The sequence below is a fragment of the Trichosurus vulpecula genome, chromosome 6, assembly GCF_011100635.1.
Source record: "Trichosurus vulpecula isolate mTriVul1 chromosome 6, mTriVul1.pri, whole genome shotgun sequence".
Taxonomy (NCBI): domain Eukaryota; kingdom Metazoa; phylum Chordata; class Mammalia; order Diprotodontia; family Phalangeridae; genus Trichosurus; species Trichosurus vulpecula.
Genome location: NC_050578.1, coordinates 166931480 through 166946251, shown reverse-complemented (window position 1 = coordinate 166946251; position 14772 = coordinate 166931480). Strand labels below are relative to the sequence as shown.

Below are 14772 nucleotides of genomic sequence, written 5' to 3'. Positions count from 1 at the left end.
AACTCAAAATGTCTCAAACTGAACTCATTATCTTTCCTCCCAAACCTTCTCCTCTTCTGAACTTTCCTATTGCTGTCAAGGGCACCACCACCCTCCTAATCACCCAGGCTTGAAACCTCGGTGTCATTCTCAGTTCTTCACTTTCTCTCACTCCCATATCCAATATGTTATTAAATTGTCTTGATTTTTACCTTCCTAACATCTTCTGTAACCCTAACATGCCTAACATTAGTCTTCAGCTTTTAAATCACAGGAAACAGAGGAATGAACAATAAGTGGTATGCATGAAGAGAAATAGAAAGAAGAAAGGAAACAAGCATTTATTAAATGCCAACTATGTGCCAGGCACTGTACTTTACATATCTTATCTCATTTGATCTCCATAACAACCCTGAGAAATAGATGTTATTATAATATCCCCATTTTAAATATGAGGAAACTGAGGCAGATAGGTATTAAGTGACTTGCTTAGGGTCACAGAGCTAGTAAGTGAGGCAGGCCTGGAATTCAGGTTTTCCTTACTCCACATCCAGCACTCTATTCACTGTGCTACTTAGGAATAGAAAGGAAGCCAGAGGTGAAAAAGTAGCCAAAGGACTCTCTTCTTTCTATAAAGTGGTAGAATATAAGCTTTAGGACAGCAATTTTTTCATTTTTGCATTTTTATCCTTCAGCCATAGCACAATGTCTGCAGCATAGCAGGCTTTGAGAAAAAGCTTGCTGATTGACTGAAAACTAGGACATTTTAAAATACTCAGTTTTATCATAGTTAAGTTCAACTTAGATATAGGAGGTGACCACTTGAGAATTGTAAAACATGTTCTACTGTGGCAGTTTTACTCATAGCTCATCCTGTGGTGTGATCTGAAGAGGGACTAGCAGCAAAAGGCTTGGTTGGGCCCAAGCCTTTCATGTGACCAACTGTACCTGATTAGCAGTAGTAGTAGATTTAGCCAAATGGGAAAGACAAAAGAATGCAATGTGATCACTGCATTTCTGGATGTTCAAGTCCCACAACTCCACCCTTCCCTATCTCCCCATTACTTAATAAAATGCAAGCAAAGTATATAAGGGTGAAGGGGAGGAACCCATAATTAAGGGGAATGTAATGATCTCTCTGAAATGCTTTATTTCAGAAATAGGAATAAAAAATGAAGCTAACTTCAGAAACTAGGAACCCTATATGCAGATGCAGCACCCAAGCTAGGTACTAACAAGCCCATCTGGGCAGTAATGCTTATGAGAAATGAACATTCACCTCAGAGAGCAACTCTCCTTTGTACCATGAATGCAGTGAATGCTACTGGAGCAAGCAATTTCCATCCCTCCCCCAGCACTGTACTGCTTGCTCCTCCTCTGCTTTGTTTGTAAAATTTTCCCCCAACAGCAGGGGTGGAAATTTTATTCTCCAACATTTGGCTCCCACCTTTGCCAAACACATAAGACTTTCTTTGTTTTCTTCTTGTTTTTAAAAATCTTATCCCATAGAATGCATGCCAAATCTACACTTCAACGATTCTCAGAGTTTAGTTTTCTATTCTATGGTTTCACAATTGTGTTTTCTTGTCTGCAAGCCCAGGAAAGGGATCACAGCTCTAGAGGGTAAGAGGGGGCCCTGTGGGGTCACCTTGGTAAATATATATTATGCTAATAATAGCATTTTCAACATATGAAATATGTAAATTGAAGATTAAAGATTCTACCACCTGGAAATACTCAAGGAGGCTCAGGTGGGAGGAAAGAGGGAGCCAAGAGTCAAGTTTGCAAACTTCCCTCCTTTCCAGAACTGTCTACAAGTCTATGCCTTCTCCTTTCAGTCCTATCAGAACTACTAAAAATTCAAAGCAAAGGATGCTGGGAAGAGGGATGATAGAAGCACAGCATGACATCAGGGAAATGATTGGTTCTAGGATGGCTGCTGTACAGGCAACTCAGTTTCAATCACACAAAAAAAACCTCATGATCTTATGTGTGATCGACTGCAAAGGAAAGGAAGTAACCTTGATGATTCTGACTAAACCAAGAAATAAACCTGATCATTCTCATTCTTTTCCCCAGCCCTACTGAGAGAAAGCAGGGAGAGGGAGAGAGAGAGAGGGAGGGAGGCAGGGAGTGAGGGAGAGGGAGAGAGAGAGGGGGGGAGGGAGAAAGGGTGAGGGGGAGAGGGAGAGAGAGAAAGAGAGAGAGAGAGAGAGAGAGAGAGAGAGAGAGAGAGAGAGAGAGAGAGAGAGAGAGAGAGATACCATTTTTTCAACAAATCTGGATAGTCTTATCAGGAGACAGTAAACTACTGCCTATTTTTAGTGTGAACTAAGACTGGTTTTTGAAATTTGTAAATAAACTTCTATTTAAAAATGTTAAAAGCCATTCTTCACTTTCTGTATGTAAAATACAGGCAGCCAGACTTGGCTCTTGGCCCAGGGCACAAGGTTTGCAGTAATTTGCAGATCTCTCTGGATTTTAAATGGTACAAAAGAGCCTAATGCACAACGTAGCCCAAGGGGCTAGCTAATATTCAACCCCAGATGAAATATTCACTTGCTTATAAACATATCAGTGACTTAATGGTTGTGGTTTTAAAGAAAACTAAACTTTTCATACCAGAAATGGGGAAAAGGGGGAAATTAGAGGGAAAAGAGAGGGAAGGGGGGAGAAATGAGGGAAGGAGGGAAAGAAAAGTGGGAAACTGGAAGGGAAGGGGAATAGGGAGGAGGAAGAGCAAAGGAGCAAAAGAGAAAAGGGCAATGGGGGAGGAAAAGGGGAAGGAGGATCAGGGAGAAAGATTTTCAAATACTTTGCTTTAGACTATTTGGTCTGAACTCATGGATAAGGAAGGGTTGAATGGCAGAGTCTATGGCCAGGACCACCTCACTTTAAATTCTGATCTCAAAGGACTTACATACTGTCTGAAATATTAACTATATTTCAAGCAAGAAAGGTTTTGCTACATGACAGGGTACGCTGCCTAAGCATTTCCACCATGTTTGTTCACTAACATGTTAATTCGATTCTCCTTGTCATTAGCATGAATTAGCAAGTTCCTCTGCATGCTTAATCATTCAGTACAACACTGCCAAATAGGCTGAAATACTATGGAGAATGAAGACCCTCCAAAGCATTTATTTCCATACACTGGTTGACAATGGGGCACATAACAAGGACAGCTTGCGAAGAAAACCAACAATGTCCTGCTTTTAGGAGACAAAGATGATTGTGATCATGGCATGACTTTATGGAGAAAGCAAGTGAGCATTGCCAGACAAATAAACACTGAGGATGAAAAAAAAATGAATATCATTTACCTCTCTCTGAATCCAGGACAGCATGAAGGAACAGAGCAAAAACAGCACGTTAGCATTCACATTCACAGGGAGGGCAGGATTTTGGCATACAATGAAATAGCATTTACCACCCAGTCTTTTGCACCCATCTAATTACCACAATCATACTCCTGTCTAGTAGTTATTTCAGCTGAACTCAATCACACCTAAGTGTGTATTTTGGGCAGTGTACAAGGAAGCCAAGAGAGATCAGCTAAATTTACGAGGCAGCATACCAATGTGGGAAAGTAATCCAGCTTAAAATATCATGGACAAACAGGGGACAAGCCTTGCAGTAAACATTCACATACTGAATACACATCTTCATTCTTCTTATTCCCCTTCCACTCAAAAAAAAAAGGCAGCTGATATTTTAAAGGAAATTGTGAGCTGTTAATAATAAGGTAGTAATAATAATGGTAGCTAACATTTATGTAGTGCCCATTATGTGCCAGGCATGATGCCAAGTGTTTTACAGACATTTTCTCATTTGATCTGTACAACAACCCTGGAGGTAGGTAATATCATTATTCCCATTTTACAGGTGAAGAAACCGAGGCAAACAGAGGTTAAGTAACTTGTCTGTGGTCATACAATTAAGGCTGGATTTAAATTCCTGTCTTCCTGACTCCAGGCTCAGAACTCTACCCACTGTACCACCAAGCTGTCAGCAGCAGCTGAAATGACTTTATTACCATTTCAGACATTAAACATGGATATTTCCTTTATTTCTATTTTTTCATTTTCTTTGCTGATGAATTGCCCTTTCACACACATAAAGAAAGAGTCCATAATGACATTCTCAGTATGGGGTGTTGGGGACAAACAGAGTTAGACAAAGTCATGGAGAGATAGGAGGAGAAGAGGCTCAGAAGAGGTAGAGAGGGTAGGAGAGAACTGTAAATAGGAGACCAGCAGGGTGACCCAAACATCCTGAGCAAGGAAAATGGTATGGACTGAGGGAGAGAAAGAGCAATGATGGAGCCAGGGCAGTAGCTCCCTGGACTCCACCAAGTCTTGAGTTTCATTGCCAGGCTACACCAGAGGCTCACTGTTAACCCTGAACTCTGGGGAAAGGCTTTTAACCCACCAACCTATAATAAAGAAAATATTATTCGGTTCTTGTCAGCCATTAAACAAAGTCTGCCACTGGACATCAAAAGGATGTTGGAGAAATGCATTATACAGAGAGCCATTAAGAGGATGGGCAAATACCATTAAAACATGAGAAAAAGGCAAAGTCTTCTTCTACACCAAATTCATCCTCCAGAGGGGTTACCATGCTAGAATGCTGAGCTCTAAACAAGGTGGGTTAAAACAGAAGGTAAATATTAGCCCATCATAATCCTGGTTCCACAGAGCATGCCTTAAATGAGAGTGTTTCAGCCATACAACAAGGAGTGGGTGAGATCCCTGAATGGGTCCTCCTTCTCTATGGTATATTTTTTTTAACTTGGTGTCTGTGAACTTTAAAAAAAACAATATTGTAATAATATTTCAAAAAATAGGTTTCCTTGATAATCTTATATATTTGATTTTCTGTATTTAAGAATATGATTCTAAGGTACATAGCCTTTGTCAAACTGCCAAAGGGGTCCATGACACTAAAACCATAGAGGACCCCAGCTCTATAGGATTTGCTGGTGAGAACGTTGGCTCTTCACCTTTAGGGGACAGAGTCTGTGGGAAAAGGCAGCTCAGTGGGTAAAAAGAGGTTAGAATTCAAGAGTGTAAATTGTGGCTCTGATACCTGCTAACTGGGGGATCATGGGCAAGGCAACTAATTGCTCTTGGCTTCAGTTTTGTCATCATAGGTATATGAATATTTATACTATTAAATATCAAGGCTATTATAAGGAAAGTACTTTAAAGCCCTATGTAAATGAGATGCTACTGTTGTTACTAATGTCAGACGATTCACCTATTTCACTAACCCACCAAACTGTCTGATTAATTTATTGTAGGTTCCTGTCTTCTAACAAGCAGAACAGAGCTGGCCAGGGCATACCCAGTCCAGCCCCCAGTGTTTTGCAGATGAGCACACTAAAGCCCAGAGAAGTCAAGCGACTTGTACAGGCTCACTCAGCAGGCCCTGGAGCTGGATCTGTCTGGTTGCAAGTCCACTGCCCTATGTGCCCCAGCACCATCCCCTCTAATGGCATTGTCCAGGGGGCTGGGGCCTCATCTCCCACTCTCTGCTGTCAGCCTGGCTGGAGCTAAACAGATGGTGACTAGGGCCAAGGCAGTGGTGCAGAAGAAGGCCAGCGAAGTGCTTTTGTTTCTAAGTTCTGAAAGGGCATGGCACCAACAGCTGTCACCTCCCGCCCAGAGAGTCCTTCAGGAGAGCTGCTGCACGTCCTGGGGCTTGTTGGGCTATAAACAGTCCTCTTAGTGAACTTTGGTAGAGGGCACATCACCATTTAACACTTAATTACATAAGAGGGGCATTGTGCTCTGATCTTCCCAGGTAATAGTCTCTCCACTGTGTGCCTATTATTCCCCAACCAGACAGTCACTCTCTCAGGGACTTCTGAGTAGAGGCTCACTTTTCATCATTAAGTGCTAGGGGAGACAGAGCAGTGAAGAAAAGGCAAAAAAGAAAAGGTAAACTTGAGACCCTAAAGCAGAGGGTCTTTAATCTTTTTTTGTGTGTTACAGACCTCCTCGGCAGTCTGGTGCAGCTTACAGAACCCTTCTCAGAATCACGTTTAAATGCATAGAATAAAAAACGTTGAATTACAAAGGAAACCAATTATATTGAAACACTTATCAGAATTAAAAAAACAAGTTTAGGGACCCCAGGTTAAGAACCCCTGAATGAGGGGTTATCTAGGCCAATCACTTCCTTTTACAGATGAGGAAAGTGAGATGTAGAGAAGTGAAGAGATTGGCTCAAGATAATAGAGACACTGGGTGGCAGAACGGAGATCTGAGCCGTGTCCTCTGACACCAAAGCCAGCATGTTGCTTCCATCAGCCTAAAGCAACTTCAGGAGTCAGTATGATACAACCTGAAGGCATGAAGGCAGGGCCTCAAGGGTCTGGAGGGGAATAGAATGTCTGGTCAAAACTAAGACACATCCCTTCCCTTCTGAAAGCAGGGAGGTTACCTTGGGGTTTAAAGTGTATGGTGAGGGCAGTCAGATGGTGCAGTGGGTACAGCACTCCTTCAGTCAGGAGGACCTGAGTTGAAATCTGACCTCAGACACTTATGAGCTCTGTGACCCTGGGCAAGTCACTTAACCCTGATTGCCTTCTTAGCCCCCATAAAGCCCCCGCCCCCCAAAATAAAAAATGTATTTGGTAGAGAGGCTTCTGTGGGCTTACCAGGGATAGGCTGGAAAACGTAGGAAGGTTTTGGAGAAGGTAATCTAATAGGGGAGCTTGGATCATTCAGTCACTGATTATTTAACAAATATTTATCAAGGGATTATATGTTATATGCAGGACATTGTACTGAGTAAGCTCTGATCCCTGTCCTCAAGGACCTAACAGTCAATTACTGAACAACGAGGAAAACAAGACTCAGCTGATCCTGCATTTTCTCTAGATGGAAGGAAGTAAAGGGTGGTCCTAACTACTCCCCTCCTAGCTCCTCAGACTAACTACCTTGCTTTCTTCTTGGTGCTAAAGTAAAGCTTTTGGCATCTATTATTTCAGACAGTATGTATGATCATCACCCAAGCACAATGATGAGAACTGACCTGATTTACCCACAGTACCTTGCCTATAATAAGTAGGTACTTGCTTAATATTTGTGGAATGAGTGATGCTTGTGACCTTTACGCTGGATTTGTCTCTAAGGATCAGTCCCAGGGAGCCACTGTGGTATACTGGAAAGGGCACTGACTGGGTGGGAGTCAAGAGAGCCAGGTTCTAGCCTTAGCTCTGTCACTAATTAGCAAAAAGATTTGGGGCCAGTCATTTAAGCCACCTGGGCCTCAGTTTCCTCATGTGTTAAAATGAGGGAGTGGGACTATATCAGTGGTTTTCAAAGTGTCAAAGACCACATTTACAGGAAGTCTGCAAGGTCAAAACTATTTTCACTAAGACATTTTAAATATCAGTAGATATACAGCACCCAAACAAGAGTTCTTGGAGGGTCCTCAATACTTTTTTTTAAGAGTATAAAGAGGTTTTAAGACTAAAAAGTTTGAGAACCCATCCAATGTTGTCATTGTTCTTCATCTTTTTCTTTGGAGGCAATTGAGGTGAAGTGACTTGCCCAGAGTCACACAGCTAGTGTGTCTGAGACTGGATTTGAACTCAGGTGTTCCTGATTTCAGGGCCCGTGCTCTAGCCACTTCAACAGCTAGCTGCCCCACTGATGCTGTCATTCTAAAATCCATGACTTCTCAAGTGCTCTGACTCCTCACATTCAAAGTCACTTGCCAATCTTTTGGTTTTTTGATGGCATTCTTTCAAAGTGCACAATGAAATTCCTTCAGACTAACAAAAAGAAAAATGATCTCTTATGCCACAAAAATGCATTTTGTTTTTTCAGCTACTACTCTTAACACCCGAGAACTGACAATAGATTCTAGGCTCACAGTCTACGAGCTGGGACTTCAGAAGTCATCTGATCCAACCTGCTCACTTTACAAATGAATAAAGCTGCAGTCCCGAGGTGATGTGGACTTTCCCATGGTCTCAGTAAATGACAGAGCCAGGATTTAAACCCAAATCCAATAACTCCGAATCCGGCGCCCTTTCCACCTACAAGTCTCATCACGGCAGCCACAAAAAAAGGAAGTAGAAAGGATCTTGGTATTGACCTCTATTCAAGATGACCCTGAGACATTGCTATCCTTTTTTGGACTTTGTGACTGATACAGATTCTTTTGTTTACACTGTGGAAAACATCTTCCATGTTTCTTTCATTTTATAAGGAAAAAGTAGCTTTGATGAGTATTTTAAATTAATTGAGTATAAATTCACTGATATAAAAAAACTGATACATAAGCAATATCTTCTCCAGAAGTCTGACATTAAAAAAGCAAAACAAGAAGCTTCTAATGCCCTTAAATGCCAAACTCATCCAGGGAGATTCTCTTTTGATTGAAGGTGACACTTGATTTCAATGCCTCAGAGAAAACTTGCCATTAATAAAGATTTCTCCAAGTGATATTCAAAATATCATTCAAAGCCATCAAGATCGCAACTGTCTTACACAATTAGCTCCCCATGTATATCTACCAGAGAAATTCCTCAACCCAAACTTGTTCTGTGCAAATGCTGAGACTAAAGGAAGTTAAATTTAGAGCTAAATTCCTTTGCTACGTAAGAATCTAGCATGAAAAATTAAAGAAACTGATGCTATGCTAGGCTGAAAAACTCATGATTGCCTCATCAGTATGTTCCTGGTAACTGCTTGGGATACAGCATATATATATAATTTGCAATGTTTCCATTGAAAAAAGCCAACCCCCTTACCTGAAAGAAGAGAAATGCTTGGTATTTGTTATTGAATACCCAAATTACTAAGAAATTCCTCATAAAAACATCAGCAACGACCTTCATCAGCCAACTGGGAACAAACAAAGCAGATGGCCAATACTTCCACTCCATCTGAGGCTCCAAGCTCCCGACTACCTGCTACGTGACTCCTAGCCAATGCTTTCCACTACCTGCTGCATGTGTATAAAAACTTGATCTCTTTGTCTGCACAACTCTTTGTGAATGTTTGTCTGGATCACAGTGGACTTCTTTGCTGACAGCCTCTTGGATGTTGAACCTGGTCACAGCTAACTTGTATACTGTCACTTTTTATCAGAGTTCAGAGGAACCTCAGAAGTCTAGACCTGAACAAGAATCCTCCTCCACACCAGTCCCTCACAAGCCTCCCCAATGAAGGCTCTGATCCATCTTTGTCTGATGACACCTCCAGTGACCCAGAACCCATTGCCTCCCAAAGGAGGCTCATTCCACTTTTGGATAGCTCTAACTGGTAGGGAATTTTTCCCAGCATCAAGCTCAAAATAGCCTCTTTGCAACTTCAATACATTTTTCTAGTTTCTACCTTTTGGAGCTCCAAGCAGATTCTATCTACAGATAGAAAGCGCTTAGTCCAGCATCATACACATACTTAAAAAGTGCTAAAAACAATGATGATGATGAAAATGACATCGATTTAACACTCTAAGGCTTATCCACCAGGGCAAACATGAAACCTATAAGCTAGGGGTTCTTAACCTGATATTTGTGAACTCCAAAAGGATGTTGTGATAATTGTACTTGGATAGAATTGGTTTTCTTTGTGATCCTTTGCATTTTAATTTACGCACTTAACATGATTAAGTTTCACCAGAATGACAAAGGCTGAGAATGTCTGTTATAAACTATTTCTTGTACTAGAGCTTTCCTATATAAAGATCATTTCTAACCATGACTAGGAATAGTCCAGGAGGGATAGTTGTGAATTGGGATTGGTGCTTAAGAAGCACTGAAGGGGTCTCAAGTAGAAAAAGTTTAAGAAGGCCTACTTTAAGGAAGTATGAAAACACGACACAGAGTGAGGAGTAGAGGACAGAACTCTTAATATGTCACCTTATACTTTTCCAAGCACTGACCTACATGTTACATCGTGGTGTCCTTTGACTGTGTCAGGGAACGGGCTAGTATATTGTGCCCAAACAATGGGAATTATGAGTAAAACAAAAACCAGTGAGAAACAAAAGATTTAAAACTAAGTTGGGCACAGCTATTCATGGCTAGGTAACAAATATACATCTCTACACTGAGGACTTTGTCATGGAGCTTTCTGAGAAGACAGGACAGCAATATAGTCTCCTGTGGGAGGGAGAGAAGGGCATTATAAAGCTACCAGGAACTAGAATGTCTTTGAAAGGAATGGAATTTACAGAGGTTTCAGCTTTCAATTATGCCAGATTAGAAAGCTGTTGTTCTGGTTATTAGAGACAAAAGAATGCACACACTTCTTATTTATTTCTCAAGGGGTGTATATAAACCTCCAATCAAGGATAAGGAAGGTAGAATTGGTAAAATCAGCCCTACTTGTGAAACTGTGAAAGCAGAGATGTGACAAAATACTTAACACCAAATAAGATTGTACGGACAGTTCTCACTTTATGTATTATACAAATTTGACTTTACATAAAGAATTCTGAAAAAAATCCACATTCTAAAAAAAAACCCACCTATAATAACTTTACTGTGCTTTTTTTACCCACTCCTGCCTCTGAGTTCGGCACTCTGTGGCCTCCCACCCCTCCCACCAAAAACAAACAAACAAAAACTCAAAAAAAAAAACCCCTCCAAGTGAAAGCAGAACAGACATGTGGAGCCATTACTGCCGCCAGATTGGGGGCTGGGCTTGAGACTTCAGGCACCAAGAGAGGAAAGCTTTGCCCCACACTGCCCACCCACTGCTATGTCTGGCTCAGTGAATCTGTCTTCCACTGGCCCTCAGTACTGGATGTCTGTCCCTAGTCCCCAGGTGTCACTGATCCTCTCCTGTCTGTGTCCATGTCCAGTCCCCCATGCTTGCCTCCCATGTTCTTATCGGATCTAGCCAGGCCCCCAAGTGACTGGTCCTAGTCCCCACGTATTCCTCCTGCTTTTGCTTCTCTGTCCCCACCACCCATGTATCCTTGAACTGCATGCTGGCCCCCTTCCTGCCTCCCTCCTCCCTTCCTCACACCCATGGGCAAATTCACATTACACAGAGGTTTGCAGAATGGTCCATTTACGTAAAGAGAGAACTGTTTGGAATTCACAATGGAACAGGAGATTGAGAGTATGTTGAAGACTGTTACACAAAGAAAGCCTGTGACACCTGGCAAGGCATGTTGGGGGCATACTGCCAAGGAGCGACCCTAAGACAAAGTTTAAGAAAGTTCAGCAGTTAAAGTGAACCAAGACAGCATGTTTAATTCTTGGGAGATTTATTCTGAATCCTGCTTTCATTGATTTATGTTTTCATGTTTTCTCTCACATGTTGAGTCTATTACTACATGGTCAATTGAGATGTGTTTAGGATCCTTGGATCTGATCTTAGATGATCAGAAATCCTCAAATCATTTCTATTTGGCTTCCTTTTTTCCTTTCCCCTTCCCTTCCTTCTTCCTTCCTTTTTTCTTTCCTTTCTTTCTCTCCCTTCTCCTTCCTTCTTTCCCTCCTTCCCTCCTTCCTTCCTTGCTGTACTTACATTTGAGTACAAGTGTGTCTGATATTCTGTGAATTCTTAATACTTCAAGGAATCACGAAGCCATACTATCAAAATTCAATTTAGGAAATGTGAAATCTCCCAGCTTCCCTATGTTATCACCCTACTCAGCAGCACTGGGTAAAGCACACAAAACTGGCCTCTGAAGCCAGGAAGACTGGGTTCAAACTCTGCCTCTGCCACATGTAGGCTGTGTGACCCTCAGAAAGTCACTTAACCTCTCTATGTTCTAAACAACTCACAAAGACTGTAATTGGCAGAAAGGTGCCCTCTGAAGAGGGTTTCCTTATCTGGGAGTTCTTTACATGAATGAAATGACCAGTGTGGTCCCTATTTCTACTTCTACTCATGATTCTTCCCTACTTCCATTCTATGCAACAAATTCAATTAGATCATGAACCCCTTGTCTGAGCTGAATGCACATACACGTTCTCTCAAGCTCACTGTACAAACCATCTTTTGGTTTGGAGGTAATACTGATGTTACAGAATGTCTGAGTGAGATGGAACCTCAAAGGTGATCTAGTCCCACCTGTAGCTGAACAAGAATCCATTCTACACCATCTTGAAAAGTGGACATCCAGTCTTTGCTTGAAGACATTAAGTGAGCCAGAGTGGTTCATTTTATACTGCTATCATTTAACACCTCTTCCTGTTTGGTAGTAAATTGGACAGTCTTTAGGGGCTGGAATAAACAACCATTTGCCTAAACAATCTTACTGAGTGAAAACTACATTTAAATGCTATAATAGACACTGAATACTAGAAAACAAAGGGGTTTTCCCCTATTCTATTTGGTTTTGACAATGGAAACTTGAAAACATGTTCAATTTTGCATAAATGAGAGTTGACTGTATTTCTTCTCTTCAACTACATTACGGGATTTGCCATGGCACTTTAAAAATGATTTTTTGTTATCATGTGATCTGAAACAATACTAGTAGAACATAATTCCCTTCTTTTGACAGCAGTGAGCTCGGTGAACATTATTAATCTCTCGAGAGTCTATTTGAAAGCGGTGCAAATCTCTGCTTCCCCGATCGTCTCCATGGTAAACAACTCTAACTTTTCCTGGGCTTTAAGTTTATGCCTGTTTCAAAACATTTATCAACGTGAAAAACAGCTTCTCTCCTCCTCAAGAAAATGCTCAATAAATTCCTTCAGTGTGTAGATCAATAACACGATTGGCTTCTGAGGTAATCTTCCTGACTTCCACCCTAAGAGAAATCACCTTTTTGCTTGCCATTTAGGACAACTGAATGCATGAGCCTTTATCTAATAAAAAAAGCCTCATCAGAACACACACCAAAGATAAACATGTCACCTCCCTGTTCAGCAAGTTAACTTTTTTCCAGCCACTCTCCTCCCATACCATCTTAAAGAAATAGATGAACATACCAAGGGGATAAGCTTTCAACCAGAGAGCTCAAAGGAAGACTCAGTAGAAGGTAGTCACAAGTCACATTTGTGCTTAATAGACTCCTGGAGTCCAGTTTCTGAGAATCTTTCCAGTCTTTCTGGAAGATGCCTGGATAGCTTGAAGAAAGTGGACTTAGCTGAGGCCCCTCAGATTGCAGCCAAGCACATATGAATTACTTCTTGCTTCAAGTGTGCTGCTTTAACAAAAACATGAAAATTCAGCTTTATTTATGTTATTTGCTAAGAATAGGGTTTTTTTTTGAGGGAGGAAGGCAGGGCAATTAGGGTTAAGTGACTTGCCCAAGGTTACACAGCTAGTAAATGTGTCAAGTGTCTAAGGCCAGATTTGAGCTTAGGTCCTTCTGACTGCAAGGCCAGTCCTCTACTCACTCCACCACCTAGCTACCCCATAAGGATAGTCTTAACTGGCTGTCCTAACAGGTATGGACTAGAACCAAAGTCCCCAAACTCCTCCAGCAAATTTTTATCAGTCTGCAAAGGTTTTTCAAACAAAAGTCCTTCCTTCTTTAGAATACAACCTAAATATCTTAAAAATTCAAATACTGACTGACTTTTCTTCCTGTCAGACCTCTCAGGTACTTTTTGAGCTCCCAGGTCCTATTTCTTGAGATTCCTAGGAGCAGAGGCTACAGAGAGCTGGCTGATCAGTCAGTAGAGATAGTAGAGAATTTAGATGTTGGCCACCTATAGTAGGATTTGGTGGGATTGGGAAATCACCAACTATATCATATCTGAAAGCCCATTTCAAAGCCCAACAGAATGAGAAAGAAGGAAATCCAGACATCTAGAAATGGAGCATTTTCAGGTAGCCAAGCAAAGAGACCCAAACTTGGAAATGACAGAATCAGGTTAACTGAGGGCACCAATGTCTTGTTGCTGTTCTTGTTTCCTGCAATTATCTAGGCCATCATAATTTATTCATCCCTGTACATACATGAATATTCTAAGACAACTGGGGAAGGCCTTGGAAAGACTGACAAGTGCAATCACTTCGCGTCCTCATCATCTGCTTATGATACCAAGTACATAACTTAATGGGTACATTGATGGGTCTTTCTGAGAAAGGAAAACAGAATAAAACACGCTCAGGATTAACATTTGCAAGTGTTCAATACTCAAATTTCAAGACTAGGCTTCCCTAATAAGGAAAGCATTTGAACCCCTTGAAATTCACAAGCCTAAAGAAGCTACAGGAAGAGGTACATCTGAAGTTTGAAAGAAAGAAGACACAACAAAAACTAAAACACTTTAATTTTATCTTTTACGGATATAAGGAAAACAGGCTATAGAATTCAAAAATGGTTCCAAGAAAATAAGTATTTTTTAAAATGGTTCCCAGAACTATTTGCAAGGTGCTAACAACATTTCTTTATGATTAAAGCAAAGAATAAGCCGTTATATAACCTTAGCTGTTACTCTGACAATCCGAGCTAGTACCACAGATCACAGTTTCCACTTCTTCCCATGGGACCATGATGCTTAAAGGAAAATAACTTAAAAAGCAATTGAAAAGCTTTGGTCATCCAAATGAGGAATGCATAGAGTGATTTCACACAATTTAAGTCATGAAACAATCATGTTTTCCCACTTCCATCCATCCAAAGTGAAGAAGCTGTGAGATGTAGTGGAAAGAGCATCAGAATTTGCGCCAGGAGATCTGGGTCTTGAGTCCTGGATCCCCCATGGTGACTGTGTGACTCTGGGCAAGTCACCTCATCTCTCTGTTTCTTAGTGTCTTCTTCAGCTATGAAGAGTGGGGAGTGAATTTACTGTTCCCCGCCCAGTGTTGTGAAGATTCAACGACATACACACACGAAAATGCTTTTGTA

The 14772-nt window shown here is 41.2% G+C and overlaps 1 protein-coding gene across 4 annotated transcripts in view; it reads right to left on the bottom strand.

The window, feature by feature from the left end:
* APBB2 (amyloid beta precursor protein binding family B member 2) overlaps nucleotides 1–14772 on the bottom strand; it is a 428865-nt gene that overhangs the window by 27616 nt on the left and 386477 nt on the right. For 2 of the 4 annotated variants that reach the window (XM_036762574.1, XM_036762576.1), the window contains one exon: nucleotides 3303–3308. The exons of the other annotated variants lie outside the window; for them this stretch is intronic. In XM_036762574.1, the coding sequence (XP_036618469.1) occupies nucleotides 3303–3308 (6 nt within the window). The remainder of the gene's footprint in view (nucleotides 1–3302; nucleotides 3309–14772) is intronic. 4 annotated transcript variants of the gene reach the window in all.